Source organism: Poecilia reticulata, chromosome 5 (genome assembly GCF_904066995.2).
Source record: "Poecilia reticulata chromosome 5, P_reticulata-male-v2, whole genome shotgun sequence".
Lineage (NCBI taxonomy): Eukaryota > Metazoa > Chordata > Actinopteri > Cyprinodontiformes > Poeciliidae > Poecilia > Poecilia reticulata.
Window position 1 is genome coordinate 28,895,136 of NC_088834.1, and position 16,440 is coordinate 28,911,575.

Sequence of the window (16,440 nt, forward strand, 5' to 3'; positions counted from 1 at the left end):
AGTGTGCCTTGAGGACCAGAGTCCTAAAAAAAGATTTATTTTCTTATTTTCACCGTTCATTTTTATGAATCTACCGTTCATTTCAAGCATTAGCTCCAGCAGCAGCTCTTTCTGTTCCACTCATTTTTCTGGCCATGCAGGTACAGGAATGGAGGCGTGTTCTGTTTCCACGGCCTTCCTGCAGCCGACCCACTTCTGCCGCTCTACCTTCTGGACTCATTTTCCAGGCAATAAGTCCGCACAACCCGCTCCTGGTCACATGTCAGCCCATGCAGCAGAAACGGGAGTGACGGAGGCTCACAACCCGCCCTCCCTCTCGCCGTCCCCTCCTCTGGCGGCCAATGGAGCCGCGGAGCGGGGACGAGCCTTCAGTGGGAGCCTCTCGGTTTCCACTACAGTCATGTGACAGCCACATAGTAGAACTCCGAGGGAGCAGAGCGGACGGACCGCTGCGCTGCGTGGATCGGTGAACCCCGTGTGGATAAACTGCTGCTTCTCCGACCCAGAGGGATGACGAAGAGCCCCCGGAGTCTCCCCGGACCCGGACCCGGACCCTGACCACGGTAAGACCGGATCCAACTTGGTGAGGGGAGTGTTTTCTCTCGGTGCCATATGCTGCTGCTGCTGCTGCCTGGATGAAAACATGTTTACGTGAAGGAGGCGAGGAGGAGAGGAGAGAAGGGGAGGGTTCTGGTTCTGGTTCTGGACCAAACTGTAAATTACATGATGCACCACAGCTCTCTGGTCGCATCAGATTTAGATTTACAAAAAAGATGAAATAGCTTCATGTAAAAAACAAATACAAGATTTCATCATCTTCTTTTATTTTTTTTTTAAATAATCGGTTATATTTGGGTTTACTGTGAACTAATAATAATAATAGTTCAGATTGTTCGACATAAATTGTTGTACAAACATGACAGACAGTGATCCATAGTGCTCCTGCTCCGGGCTGCTGCCGTCCTGTAAACAAGCGGAGCAGGTGATCCTGCACAACTGCTCTCTGTCGCCCCCAGGCGGCCCGTTTCCTTCCTTGTCCTTCCCCCCCTCCCCTATGTCTGCCAGTCGCCCGGGTTTACCTTCGGTCACTCGGAGCATGCAGGGGCCCCTGGAAAGGAAGCACGGAGAGAAACACGAGGGGAGGGAGGCCGAAGCCCCCACGTTCTAGGAAAGCAGCCTATTTATGAGCCCTACTGTAGGACATTAATAGGAATATGATACCGCCACAATCTATCACTGCTGCTCTTTACAGTTTAGTCCAGGATCAGACCTTTGAGTGTAACCTATAAACCAATTAAATTGTACTCCTGTACTGTTATACACAAATAATCTACCATCTGAATTAAAAAAAATTACTAGAGATGCTGGTGGTAAGCAGTAACCAGATGTTGGCTGAGTGAAGTCCGATTTTTGAACATTGGACAAAAACGTATGTAGAAAATTCCTGATAATCTGATTAATATCAATCAAAATGGGAATCAGAGAAGACCGTCCACTCTGTCTTAGAACAATCCTGTCTCATTCGTCATTCAATTTAATATTATCTTTGGATTTTTGAACCTGGTCACCAAAACGCTGAATGCTGAACTCATTGTGGTTAGTGAGTCAAAACACTATAGGAAAGATAAAAACACAGGCCGCTTTCCTCTTTAATCCTAACTTTCTCATGAAATCTTGTTTTTTGGTCATTCGGGGGAAAAAAAAGCAGATGTTTTGTCAACTTCATTTATGTTAGTTTTAAAAGAATACACTGAAACAGTTTTTCTGGGTCTACAGTATGTCAAAACTTAGATAAATGCGAATAAGAGCTGAGAGGAAAACTCACCTGAGTGAAGAGTTGATTAAACTAACTATGTGTGTATTGCTCTAAATAAATCAGAAAACAGGACAAAGTATATGTTGTCCTGTTTGTTTATAGAGTGCATAATGACAACACATCATTTACCAAAGTCATTTCAATTCAACCACCATACATTCCAACTGATGCTAATGGTGACGTGCACCAAGTCTAGTTCATTGTTCAAATTGGTTTAAAAGTTTGCTATCTAAGAAAAAACAGCAGCTTGTACTAAGTTGTTGACTTTACATCAATCCATCATACCACGCATGCATGTAGCAACATTGGAGAGGAAAAACTCCCCTTGAACAGGAAGAAACCTCCAGCAGAACCAGAACAAGCGGCCACCTGCCACGACCGACTGGAGGTTTGAGAAGACAGAGCAGGATTCAGAAAGAAAACTAAGATATGATTCATTTATGTATGGAAACTTTAATGGTTAATCTCAGCCGATGTCCTCCAACAATAAACAGTTGCGGCTTCTATGGAGAGAAAAACACTAAGAGAAAACTTAACTAACAGATGAAATAATCACCAAATAATTCAAATTGTAGAGTAGCAGAAGAACACAAAAGTAGCAGGGTCAAGCCTTTCTCTTGAGTTTGAATTCGCAAACTGAAGACCGGACCTTCTCTGATTCATCTTTTGAATCATGAACTCCGAACCTTGACAAAAACAAGATGACATAACAAAGCATAAACCTCAAGCTGAATCACGATTTATGTGTCAGTAACGTCATAAAGCGTTTTATATATCATACTCAACTTTTTCTCAGAAATTCATGTAATGAAATGTTGAGGAGGTGGATTGTTTTTAGTTTCACTCACACATACCAGCAGTTACAGAATCTGAACACATTTTCTCGATGTTGCTTTTTCGTCCTTGCAGAAATCCGGCATCCAGCCTGGACACCTCTGGATTGTTTCCTGTACGGCTTTGAGGTTCTCACTGGAGTGGGGAGGGTGACCTTGGTTACTTTAGTTTATTTGGTCTACCCCTCTCCACGGCCAAGGACAAGTTCTCTCGTACCTGTGTGAACACAGACTGCAGAATCCAGGCAGAGGAAGTAATTTGGCCCGGGATGGTGGATAACTCTCCAGCGAGCGGAGAGACTTCCCTTCCACTCAGCTGTTATCTACGAGCCTACAGCCCTTTAGACATGGTGTCGGACCTCGGCTCCTACCAGGTGATTCCGTCACCATTTTCAGACGACGATGTGAGCGTGCTATCCAGCCCTCGCTCCTGCTCCAGCCCAGAGTCGCCGGAGCTCAGCTCTAGCTGTGGAAGCAGCTCCAGCGCTGAAAGCCAGGACAGCATCCTGGACCACCTGCTGTCCCAGACCTCCTTAGGAAGCGCTGGCAGAGTTTCTGCTGTACTCGAGCCACTAAACGCCTTCCAGTGGGACTCCAGAGGAGATGGGCTGTCCAAACACGAGCCGGTGGAGGAGGAAGACTTTAACTTTCCCACTTGGTCAAATGTGGAGACAGCAGAACAGCTCGGAGGGTCATTCCATCCGACACTGGAGGAGATTGAAGAATTCCTTGAGGAGAATATGGAGTTGGTGACGGTGAAGCAGGAGGGGTTTGATGTTGGACCAGAGGAAACTTTTGGTTTAGATGGGGGTCTGGAGTGTTGCAGGGCGTCCACTTCGGATCTCAAGTTGGAGCCAGATGCCAAGCATTCAGACCAAACTGTCCCCACCGCCGGCACCTCTGGTCCAGCAACGGCGGCCTTGCCCGTCAGCAAAGCATCATCAGTCAACCCAACGCATAAATCTGACGCAGGTGCCAAGAAAACCTCAACCAACAAACCGTCTTTAGAAGACAGGTCCACTAGCAGCAGTGGGACGCCCGTCGTCGTCCAGATTCAGCCCATCCGGGTGAAGCAGGAGCCCACGCTGACCCAGGTTACTCCAGCAGCCCCGCCCTCACAGCCTGGACCCATCTCAGACATCAAAATTGCACAGCTGCTGGTCAACATCCAAGGACAGACTTTTGCCCTGGTGCCCCACATCATGCCATCCCCCAGCCTCAGTGTCTCCAAGTTCGTGCGGATTGCGCCAGTCCCCATTGCAGCCAAGCCCCTCGGGCTGGGGGAGAGCGCTGCCAGCCAGGCGTCGGCCATTCTCATTGGAGGTCAAAGGTTCCAGAAGAGTCCCGTCGCAGATCTCATTAAAATGCACAAGTGCTCTTTTCCTGGCTGCAACAAGATGTACACAAAAAGCAGCCACCTGAAGGCCCACCTGAGGAGGCACACTGGGGAAAAGCCGTTCGCCTGCAACTGGCAGGGCTGCGGATGGAGGTGGGTGCCACCGGGACCGGGTGGGCTTCTGATGTTTATGTAATCAGTTATTTTTCTGTTGGTTACACAAAGTGGTTCACCGAGTGAAACAATAAAACAGACTCCGTGGTGCAGAAGGATTTAGAACAGGTTTCAGCAGCCTGTAGCTATGGACAGAGTTGGATATTAACTCGTAACTTTTGAAAAGATTTACTTTTAAGAGTATTTTTTATTGCGCTATACTTTTTACTTTTACTTGAGTCATTTTATTTTGAAGTCTCTCTTCTCTTACTTGAGTGAAATTTCTGGATTCTCAACCTACTGATTGATATAACTTTAAAATAATAAGTGATTGATAATTTGATCAGTTACTCAGTACTTCAGTAGACTTTTTACCTATTTAATTTAATTTTTTTTACTCTTGAGTAATTTCTTGGATGGCTATTTTTTTACTTTTACTTGAGTAAAAAATATGTTCCAGTAGTTCTACTCTTAGTTGAATACAATTTTTGGGTCCTCTTCCCACCTCTAGTGTTCATTAAACTCAACAAAAAAAATGTTCTAAATTTTTTTTCAAATTGGCTCTTTGAAGTTGTAAAGTTTCCTGATTCAGACTGACGTCCTCCTGTTTCATGAGAGTGGAGGAAGTTGTAATTGTAACCTTAGAAACGGCTTCTCTGTGTCGCTGTCATCAGGTTTGATGGAGCTGCGAGTGGGAGAATATTGTGGCGGCCTTCTTACTGCAAGGTTCATCTGTAAACCTAAAATATTCCCCTGTCCCCAGATACACACACATATCACTGAGACATATTCATTCATTAAAGTCCAACCTTTAATCTGAGTAACTTTTTTTTCAGTGGGTGAAAACTGCATGTTCTTACTAAACCAGTGGTGGTGCAATTGCTGGAGCCGTTCTGTTAGCCCTCTGTACATCTTCCTTCAGCCAACAGGACACAGGACAGCGCTCGGTATTTCACAAGGTCGAAGCTCCACATGATGATCAGAATCCTGATGCTGTCTGCTCTCCACCTCAGCCCACGTGTTTATTTAAGGTTTCAGGTCTAGAGAGTCATCTTGCCATGGCCAGAGGTGGGCAGAGGACATAAAAATGGTCCTGAAGTAAGAGGGGCACTACTTCAACATATTTCAACTCAAGCAAAAGTTAAAAGTAGCCGTCCAAGAAATGACTCGAGTGAAAAAGTATTTGGTAAAAAACAAATCTACTGAGTAATTGATCAAATTAGCAATTTAATATTTAAAAATTACATCATCAGTTGGACCAGAATGTAAAATTAATTGGAAATTTTGGTATTTTAAGAACCAAAGTGACAATAATTTATATCAATAACGAAAAATAATAAAATCATGCAAAAAAAATAATTTCCAAATCAGTTTCTGTCAATAAAAATTTATAAAACTTAAAAAAAAAACAGTAGCTGTGTGTCTGTCTGGTGAATTTTTTTGGTTAAAACTTTTATTTTTTCGTTCAGTGGGTCGAGAATCCAGAAACTTTACTCCAATTAAAGTATTGATAGTTCATAATAAAATTACTCAAGTAAGAGTAAATAGTACAGAAAGTACTTTTTTCCCAAAAGAGTTACTCAAGTCAAAGTAATTGAGTAAATGCAACTAATTGCTGCCCATCTCTGGTGACCAACGCTTCCAGTTTAAGTTCCAGTAATGCCTAACAGATTCTACAGGTTTACATTTGTGATGGTAGGACAGAGAGGCTTCCCCCCCCCCCCCAACGACAAATGTGTTTTTTCCCAACAGATTTAGTGGCCCGAGGTGAGAATAAGCAGCGAACCGATTTATTGTTTTGTTTGGTATGAAGCTCTTTGAGTATAACTGGAAGATCAGTTTATAAGTTCAGTCCATTTATAGAACTTTGCAGTAAGATGCACTTAAAGCCCAAATGAAAAATGTGATTAGATGTGAACAGCACTGTATATTCACATTCTCCTGTTAACACGTTTCAGAAACGTCTCTTTCTTTAGCCTTTTTAGCTCCATAAACTGTTCTACATGTGGAGCTACTGCATTCATTTGAACAAGTTTGAGTTGATCTGAAGATGTATTTTTTCCCTTTCATTATTTAACGTGGACGGATTATTTTTGGTCTCGTTTCTTGTACTTGTTGCACCAAGTTCCCGGTTCCTGAAAAGCTGGAGTCCACAAACAAAGACTGGCTGCATCCAAATGGCCATATTAGATGGTATGATACTAAAAATCAGTATAATGGATATTCTGATTGTGCTTGAATGCATAGGTATGGTCTGAACTATGCAGTTTACCTTCTGGCTGCCACGTCTTGCAGGGTGTCAGTAATCCGTCCTGAAGGTCCTGTGTTATCTCTGACCTCTCAGTCGGCTGCTGCTCATGGTTTGTAGTTGGAAACCAGCATATGTTCTGACAGGATGAGGAGGGTTGCACACGCTTGCTCAGTTTAATCCAGGAACTGTGTTCTAGCAAACAAAAGGACCTCTGTCTGTTTACAAAAGGCAGGGTGTGTGTGTGTGTGTGTGTGTGTGTGTGTGTGTTTCAGCATTTCTCATCTTGTAAGGCCCATCTTTCCAAAAACGTTGAGGACCTGCTGCTCCTTATTGGGCCCCATAAGGAAAAGTGATTTTTTTTTTTTACAGCTAAGGTAAATGGTTAGGTGTAGAGGGATGATTCGTCTTACTATAATGTAGTACATTATAGTTCTACACTATAGTACAATAACAAGAGTTGGGTAGTAACTGGTTACATTTACTTGAGTAATATTTTGCAAAAAAAAGTACTGTTAGGAGTATTTTTACTATGCTGCACTCTTTTGCTTGAGTAATTTGATTATGAAGAATCGCTTCTCTTGCTTGACTAAAATATTTATGTACTCTGCCCACTTCTGACTATTATACAGTACTATAGTATCGAATAAAGAAGTGTACTGTATGGAAGACAGTGGTTTTCTTAGCAAGCTGCAGACAAACCAGAAAAAAAGCCCTACCTCGGCTTGCATGCAATCACTTGAAGGGAGCAAGAGTGAGGTTGTTGACCCGACAAAGAATAAGCACTGAATAGTTACCATGACTGTGGGCAGGAACGTCCAAACCGCCTCACGGCATGAAAGACGAGAAGAATCGAGCAACAGACTGAAGGGGGGAACCAAGGGGGGACCACAGGAAGCAAAATGCCCCTCAGCTTCGTACTGTAAACGGTGATGCTGGGCAGCGCTGACCGTCATGAAAGTACAGCTGTCGTAATCTTTGTCTGGTCGTCCAGTTCAGCGTGTCGATTTCCTTTCAGATTTGCGTGCCGTTTTGATGATGACACTAAAACTTAATTGTCAAACTCTTGTCAAACACTGATTTGGCCGAGGCGGAGCAACTCCAGGCCTGCCTGGAGTCAGATCTCTCCACAATCTACACCGGATCAGTACCGTGTTCCCAGCAGCTGGTGTCAACTCTGGACATCACCGACTCACTGCAAAACCACTGCTGCACCAAATCAAGAAACACCCTCTCCAGTTACCATTAAATAGAGACTAAATTATACTCTACATTTTATATTCCAATGGGAGTCATTGTTAGAAAATTAAACTATGTTTATGTTTTAAGATGCAAAGATTATGTTGCTATTTTCTTAATGACAGAATCCGTTCAGCTTTCAGCTAGTGGTGGTGGTGATGGTGTCCATCTGCAGCAGTCTGTGGTTGTGAGGCAGGTTAACGCAGAGATGGACAGTCAGGTTATTTAGGTGAACATGATGGGAAGAAGCCAGAGTAAATCAACCAGGAGAACAAACTCCTCACAGAGCCGGGCCCTCCTTGCTGAGAGTCAGGCCCCTATTGCATAACTGGCCTTTATTTATTGATCTTCATCCACAATGACAAATAAGAATAGAGAGGGAACAGAGGGGAGTGTGTTAAGAGTCACTCTGAATTCAGCCTCCTGTTAGGATGAACCTTATAGGTTCAGACTAAATGTGGTTTGAGTTCCTTCACAGTCTGACAGTCTAATGTTAGCCAAGCGGTGGTCCGAGGGCCCACTGGGCCCCTCAAACACAGATATCTATGCAGAGATCTTCTCATCACCTCACCAAGGTGAGATTATGCTCCCTCTTTTTCTCCTCCAAGCTTTATTTTTATAATCAAATGTTTTTGCGTAAATCTTTACCATAATGACATGTAATAGATCCTGTTCCATTCTTAAATGTAGTCGTCTAAAAGGTCAAATACAAAGCAAAACCGTCGTTTGTGTGGAAGCAATGATTGGCAGGGTTTTTTTTCTCTGTGGAGGTTAAGAAACCTCCACAGCGAAGGTTTCTCTGTAGTATTATTCTGCCAGTATTTTTACTGGCAGAATAAAAATAGTTTTTGAGAGCCGCCATGCATAGGAATAAATGTGACAAAGTGTGCATTTCCAGTTGGAGTCCAGTTACCTGCAAACTGTATGTGCAGCTTCTAAATGTGTTTAACATAAATGATCTAGTTGAGATTGTGATTTTTGTTTTTATAAATAAAAGTGGTTGCAACTCAAAGCAGCTTCTGTGTCAGCAGCAGCTTTATTAGGCAAGTTGACTTCATTCATATAAAGCCAAGAAAATAGTTTCTGGCCAGTGAGTGTTTGTAGTAAATCTTTCTGCTAATATGTCCAATAGTGTAGCTATAATAATAATAATAATAATAATAATAATAATAATAATAAAAACAGCCTTCTATGTAAACAGGCATTTAAATCCATCATAACAGCAAATGAACTATTTTGACATTTCTGTGTGTGGAGCTGTTGGCAAATTCAATTTCAAAAATACTCTATTGATCCCAAAGGGAAATTAAATGTTGTTGTTCAGATTCTTCAAAGAGTTAGTGAAGGTTGTGATGGTTGTTGGCAGGTCTGCATTACAGTTGGCTGCACTTTTTAGATGGCAGAAGTCTACTTTTATTTTTTTTTTCTAGCTTAACATAGTTAGGTAACATTTTAGCTAAGGTAAAATCTTTAAATGATTTTATCTAGTGACTACCCTCTCAACAGAACTCCACTGACCTTTTAAACTGTGTGTCTCTAAGTCTGTAGTGGATCTTCTGGTATCTTAAAGTGTTCACCAGGTTCACCAGTTCAGTTGAAACATGGCTGCTCGGTCACACTTCAACATCACCGTGTGGGTTTTGTATCTTGCGCGTTCAGCTAAGGAACATCTGGGCTGCAGAGTCCAGCTGTGTGCAGTGACCGGCAGACATCTTGTTTTGCTGGGAGGAAGGCCTGCAGCTGAGATTCGCGCCGCTTCAGCCAACCGGTGTTTTCCTCTCCTCCAAGTCCAGCTGGGATTCCACGCTGGCCTAACCGAGCTGCAGGGCCGATGAGTTACAGCCTGGTGTGAAACGCTTCGGCTTGCGGCCGATAATTACGTGGTTAAATCAGCTCAGCTTCGCGAGGAAACGGTTGTCTAGAGGCTGGACAAACAAGATGTTGCTTGAGAGTAAAAGGAGGATCTGGTTTCATGTCGCCTGACTGGAACCATTTTGTCAGAACTACTTCCTGACTCAAATTCAAACTCAAAAATACTTTATTAATTCCAGGGAAGTTAAATGTGGTTGTAACCCATATTAACTCAAATTCTTCAAAGAGTTATTGTAGATAGTGATGGCTGCTGGCAGGAAAGATCTCTTGTAGAGGGAATTTGAGGAAGACGCTCCATTTTCCCAAGACAGTCTCTCTTCCAAAATAAGAGTCTCAACATAATGAGCAGAAGAAGTAAAGCTAACTGTCAAAGTTGGTTAATTGTCAAATATAACCAGATATTTGGGGGGCAGGAGACTTTTACACACTTTTCTAAATGAGCTAAATCATCAGTTGCTGATCATTCACTGATTATAAAAAAAAAACTACCTACTTCATTCTGATCAGTAGAGATCGGGTGTAATCGCTTTTTACTGAGCATAACTTTGCTCTACCTGAAGTTACTTTGGGTCAGGACATCCAGAAAATAATTCATTTTAATTAAAATGAAGGCTGGGTATATATTTATTTTTTTAGGCATATATTTATGACTGGGTTTTCAATTTCTCTCCCTTTTTTTCACTCATTAGGTTTGTATTTGTAAAAATGTAGAAATCCAAATATCACTGAAAAGGGAAAGAAATTTTGTCCCTAAAAATTAATCAAGTGTACAAAAAAATAAAAAGTGCCTTTTTATTTGTATTTATTTACTGTATCCATAGCAGCGTTTCCATTGACCATATAACTGCACAAATGGAAACGTGTGTGGATCGCTGTTATTACTGAAGTTTATGTTCTTACTATTGATCCTCGTCAGCAAACGCCTGTAAACATCGATCAGTTTAGTCAATAAGTAAATAGCTTGTGGTTGCCAGGCTAACCAGCCCTTCTCCACTCATCCTCACATTTCATTTTCTCCTCCCTCCTTCCAGGTTTTCCCGGTCTGATGAGCTGTCCCGTCACAGGAGGTCCCATTCGGGTGTCAAACCCTACCAATGCCCTGTGTGTGAGAAAAAGTTTGCCCGCAGTGACCATCTGTCGAAACACATCAAAGTCCACCGATTTCCACGAAGCGGCCGGACAGTTCGCTCGGCCAACTGACTCTTCCGTGTTCTTCCAGGGATCGCAGGGGAGGATCAACTCCTCAGAGTAATACACCACAGAAGCATTGTGAGGATGCGTGCGTACTTGAACCTCAAAACCTTGCTCTAAATCGGAGCTGTCTGGGATTTGCTGTAATCAACCGGAAACCCAGGGACGGCCGACTTCCACTAACCCCTCCAGCAGTTTGAAACAAGCCGCCATTGCTTAGTTTCTCTGGAACAGCTGTGTCTGCACTGATGTTTGTTCTGTCTGTTCTGTCAGCAGAAGATACGGTAAGCTTGTTTTCATTTAGTCCGGACGATGCCAGCAGGGGCCTTCACTGCAGGCCTAAACACCTTCAGGATCCCTACAACCTCAATTATATCTTCAATTGAACGTCACAGATTTACTTCCAATAGTAAGTACTGGAAGTAAACACTTCCAATACCTGTAACTATTCTCTTGGCTCCACTGCTTCCTGCACATGTCTAAGTGGATTATTGATGTTTCACCCAATCATATTTCAGTCTCTATGTGTTGCCAGGGTCAATCTTATCGGCCTGCAGAATCAGTAGAGCAGGCCCACTGTCAGTAAGCAAACAGTTCATCAACTTTCAGATTCGCCGACTAGAAAGACCACAGTGACGTCAGAAGTTTTCCGGTCTCTGATTGGACAGTCAGACCGACCATATAAGCCCCAAGTTTTCCATACATGCTAGGCTACGTGATGGTGGAGCATTTTCTCCATGGTTACTAATGGTCAGACGCATACCTTCTCCATAATTCTATATTTGATATTTTTGTAATCATAATTACTTATAAAGTGAACGTTAATCTTCTTACCTTGTAAAAAGCGTTTGCTGCAAATCCGCAGTTACACCGACGGCTGCCAGTCATTATGACTGACGGCTGATATCCATCGCTGCCATATCTTTCCTCATTAATAGCTGTACAACAAAATAAGTTTGGTTTTTATCCTTGTCTGTTTGTTTACACAGCCGACTGCGCAGCGTCCTTTGACAACTTTTAAAGTGAAATCAACTAAATAACAGCGATAATAGGTTACAGATGTCTGTTTTTTGACAGGCTTTACAGAAACATTTAGGTTGTGTTGACGTCCGTCATGGTGGAGCGGACCGAGGTCTGAACAGCGTGACGTCACGTGCAACTGTAACATTATCCTGTGGCAGATTTAAATGGTTAACACTCTCTGAAGGCCCAGAAACTAAATGCCACTGGGATTATGTGGCTAGAAGTCGTGTCTAGTCTGACTTCTAGTTTTTTCTGTGCTGATTTAGACATTTCATCTCTGACAGAATCTTTGGATCCCGACTGGCAGGGACTAGAGAGGTAATATTCACTGCAAAACACAAAATCTTACCCAGTAATTTTGGTCTAGTTTCTAGTGCAAATATCTTAGTACACTTGAGATAAGACAAACCTAACTTACAAGTAATTTTTCAGCAAGATGTAGGAGCTTGTTTTAAGTAAATAATTCCTTAATATTGATGAAAAAGCTCTAGTTCCATTGGCAGATTATTGCCATGGTGAAATTATCTTATCAATAAAATAATCAGCCATTGGAACTAGAACTTTTTCATCAATATTAAGGCATTATTGACTTAAAACAAGCTAGTATATCTTGCTGAACAGTTCCTTCTAAGTTAGTTTTATCTTATTTCAAGTGTACTGAGACATTTGCATTAGAAAATAAACCAAAAATACTTGGTAACATTTTGTGGTTTCACCCCATCCACATAAGTTTACACTGTAACTTTGTCTTCGTTGAAGCTGCTTCGTTCCAAAGCTCCCTTCTGTTCTTCAGCTAGCCATCTGCGCACATTTAGAGAACTGTTGTGATTAGATTCAAACACGACTGATTGAATCTGTTACACAGAACTCTTCCCACATTCTAATGTTTTTGGCACAAAGAGGCCGTCAATGACAACGCAAATCAAGTACATTTTAGCTAAGTACATGCTGATTGTCTTCGATATAGGTCAAAGTTCAAACCTTACGACAGATTTCTGTCAGAGAGCAAAAGCTGGCTCAGAAAGTGTGTGTTTTCTTTCATTTGTGGCCAGACATTTTTTTTCCCCGTCCTACATTAAGAATCAGAGGTGGACATGTTGTCACGACGATACACTGCACAGATCTTGCAGAAATAAAAACAAGTTTCAGAGTGAAATATAAGACCATCATTAGTATTTAGTACAGCCTTCCGTATATCTCACACGTAGATGTAGATGCAGTCTTAAGATGACAATCTTCCAAAAAAAAGAAAAGAAAGAAAAAAGCCCAGGCAATATGACTCAAAATAACCAAGGAGGTAGAGGTTTTGATAATTAGATGTAGCTCCAATGGGCAGCTGTCACCTTTTGTATATAAGGATCTTAGTGACTATTTAGAACATTTCAATATGCCTCAATATGTGAGCTATTTTGCAAATGACAAAAACCTGCCTCAACTCTACCTTGTGTATTAACTGCAAACACCGCGATAGCCTTGCAAGTCAGCTAGCAAGAATGTTTTGTCGCTAAACACTGAAATTCACACTTCACACCTGCCCACTGAGCTGCCAGCAGAGTGAACTTGCAGGTAATTCAGTGACAACGTCTCCGTTACGGAGTCCCTCCTTACTGCCTGTAAATATTAAGGGCTGCCACTCTGCTGTGTGTGACGTAACATCAGCAGATATACAATATGGTACATCATTCCATTGATTCAGTTTTTGAATTTGTAATGCTTGTGTGAACAGAGAGGCATTTGCATCCTATGAATGTATGTACATATGCAGGACTTGTTCATCGTTGCATCACTGCAACGCCACAGAGACTGTTCCTACAACACATCCTTCTTATCCACATTGACGGCTATAAACATTTCTAGTTGTAAAGTTGCCTGTACATAAATGAGTACATATGGATATATACGTATATATTTTTTCCCCTTTGTTCTCTTTAAGATTCATCTATAAATAAAACCTTTCAAGTAATCTTTGTCGTTTATTGGGGGGTTTATTTTGTATGTAATAGTTCACATTTTTATGTCCAGGTCTTCACAAACGGAAACTGTTCTTCCTGCTGTGACTCAACCTCCCAGCTAAGCTCGGCGTTATGGGGCGCCAGAGCGGTCCGCCAGCAGATCACTATGTTTTTATATTTAAAAAAATGTAAAAAGTTTAAATTTGATGTGGTGATTGTATGTTATTCGAAGACAGTGTGTTGTCATTCTTAAACACAAATATAACAAATATAAACACTTCAGCTAAATCCTAATCAGCCAGTAGCTGATAAAGCTGCGTAATACTCCAGGTCAAAAACAACCAATCAGAGTTAGGAGGAGGGTCTTAGTGCTGTCAGTCTTGCTAGCGTATGTGCTACTCACACCCTCCCCCTCACTCTCTGCTATGCTACAGCTTCTCCCCCACAACAGATGTGAAATCTGGAAAGTTGCAATCTGAGGAAACCTCTTCTAGTTTTTTTGTGTTTAGCATAGATAACTTATTTCACTCCTCTCCACTCTTGGTGTGAGACTATACATAAAGAGGGTTTTATGACGATCTAGAAATGCTTTTAACTATTAAGGCTCCATGGTCAATGATTAAAATCTCTAGCGACATATACCAAGAATCACTTTCACCCCTCTCTGCTGTAACTTTGTCATCTCATTTGGTTTGCACTGAATGGGACAATCATCTTTTCCAACAGAATGCCGTCCCAAAATGCCTCCTGACTGACAGTTTCAGATAATTCACCCAGAACCGACAGAAACTGTTTTTTTCCAATTATGATTTGTGGTCAGCTATACATGGATTGGTTAAGTCTTGCCCTAAACAACAAGTATTCTAATGCATCTCTCAGATGAAATTTAGATTACAGAATACCAGTTGCCTGCTTTATGTTAATGTTGACCAAAATCAAGTCTTATCTTGAAGCCCCAATCTCACTTTGCTCTCATATCTGGCTTGGATGTTTTGTGAAAAGCATAAAAGGTATGGGTGCACTGATTGCAGATTTCTGGCCGATCAGCGATTACCAATTTATTTTTAAAATGCCTGACCTGCGATTCCGATTTCATCCAATACCAATTTTTCTTTTGTCCTACATACAACAAGAAAGCCACAGAGCTGGCGACAGTTGTGTGACTATTGTTTACTGCAAACGTGTAGACATGACCTGGTGGGCCAGTCTGACGGTCAAACTTCTAAATGGCTTATTTTTAGACCTTTGCTGAGGTAGATAAGAGTGCCTTGAAATGTAAGTATCGGTCAATCACCAATTTACCAAAATTAAGGAAATCAGCGCTGATAAATCATCCAGCCAATAAATCATCCGGCCAATAAATCGATGTATCCCTAATAAAAAAGGTGCGTTGAAAGTGGAAGCACCAAAAACAAAAAATGGACTACAATGATCTTCCAGTCGTATTTATAATCTGAGAAATAAATGGGACATAATGTGTTACAATGTCCCACAATCTAGTTAGACACAAGCAGCTCTCATCAGCGAAACCAAAGCCACTGACCTGCGTGTACCTGATGACGTCTGACTGCAGTATTTGTGCGGTCAGATGATGTTCCTGAAGGTCTCTGCAACCCCGCTGGTCTCACTGTTTATCTTTAAGCAACGGACAAAACCAACAGAGGCAGACAGATGATGACGACAGTTGGGTTGATATCAGTCTGTCAATCAATCATTGACCTGTCCATGACTACAAATCCAGTAAAAAAACAAACAAAAAAACAGCGAGGATAAGCTCAGACTGAATATGTTTTGTATCCTCTCTGCTGGATCCCGTCTCTGACCCATGGCCAAGTCCAAGTCCAGTCTAAGGTCTTTCATCCCTAATCAAACTCTAGTCTCTAATGGTAAATGGCCAAATTGTATCTACAACTGAAACCAGGTATTTACATAAGCTGAATAAAAAGGTGCACACACATTTGTCTGAAATTCACCATGTTTTCTGGTATTAAGCAGAAATCGTTTGTATAATTCTAAATGACCTAAAACACAAAATGTTTGGTCTGATTTAACTTCAGACAATGAGAAAAAACATGCATGTGTCTTTTTATTTAATATGTAGATATCTGGCTTTAGCTGTAGCCACACCAATTTGTCTTAAGTTTGTAAAGAAATACTTGGTTTTAAAAATATTCTTCTGTAAACATAGTAAATTACATTTCCTATCATTTCCCCTAGTCAAATCATTATACATATATGTATACATGAGAGCTGCTTCAGCCAAAACACTGTTGTTTCACACAAAACACCAAAAATATTATAAATCTTTTGGAAAAGTGTTTTTCCACACATTATGCTGGCAGATTTCAGTGAGAGTCTGGATTTCTAATTCACAAAAGTTCTAGAAATCTTTTCTGAAGAGCCTGAGTAGATTTGATTGTTTGGCACTCAGTCACTCCCAGTTATTTTCCTAGAAGTAGGTCGTAAACATATGCTATTTGAGACCAAGTTAATAGACGACTGTCTCCACTCCATGGAGACACACATACACATAGTCGTGTTTTCATGAGTTGTGGGGACTTTTCATTGACTTCCATTCATTTTCTACAGCCTATTCTATACCCTACCCCTAAGCATCACAAACCACCCCTAACCCAAAAACAGCATTTCCCCTCATGGGGACCAAGAAAATGTCCCCACAATGTTGGGTCCCCACAACCCAACATTGTAGGCAGACATGCACGCACGCACGCACGCATGCACTTGTACTTCTATCATTCTGAGGACTTTGCTTTGCC

General features: G+C 41.6%; 1 protein-coding gene across 1 annotated transcript; it reads left to right on the plus strand.

Moving 5' to 3' along the window:
* The first annotated feature begins 385 nt into the window (after positions 1-385).
* On the plus strand, positions 386-13,674 carry klf15 (Kruppel like factor 15). Its single transcript, XM_008410391.3, has 3 exons — positions 386-563; positions 2,726-4,138; positions 10,529-13,674. The coding sequence occupies exons 2-3, from the start codon at positions 2,919-2,921 to the stop codon at positions 10,695-10,697; spliced, it is 1,389 nt and encodes a 462-aa protein (XP_008408613.1). The 5' UTR covers positions 386-563; positions 2,726-2,918; the 3' UTR covers positions 10,698-13,674.
* Positions 13,675-16,440: the final 2,766 nt, after the last annotated feature.

What these genes read in the sequence shown, in the direction of transcription:
- klf15 (XM_008410391.3), top strand. Translation starts at nt 2,919, where the DNA reads ATGGTGGATAACTCTCCAGCGAGCGGAGAGACTTCCCTTCCACTCAGC. An exon ending in TGGCAGGGCTGCGGATGGAG is followed by an intron (nt 4,139 to 10,528) that starts GTGGGTGCCACC and finishes CCCTCCTTCCAG; the next exon opens with GTTTTCCCGGTCTGATGAGC.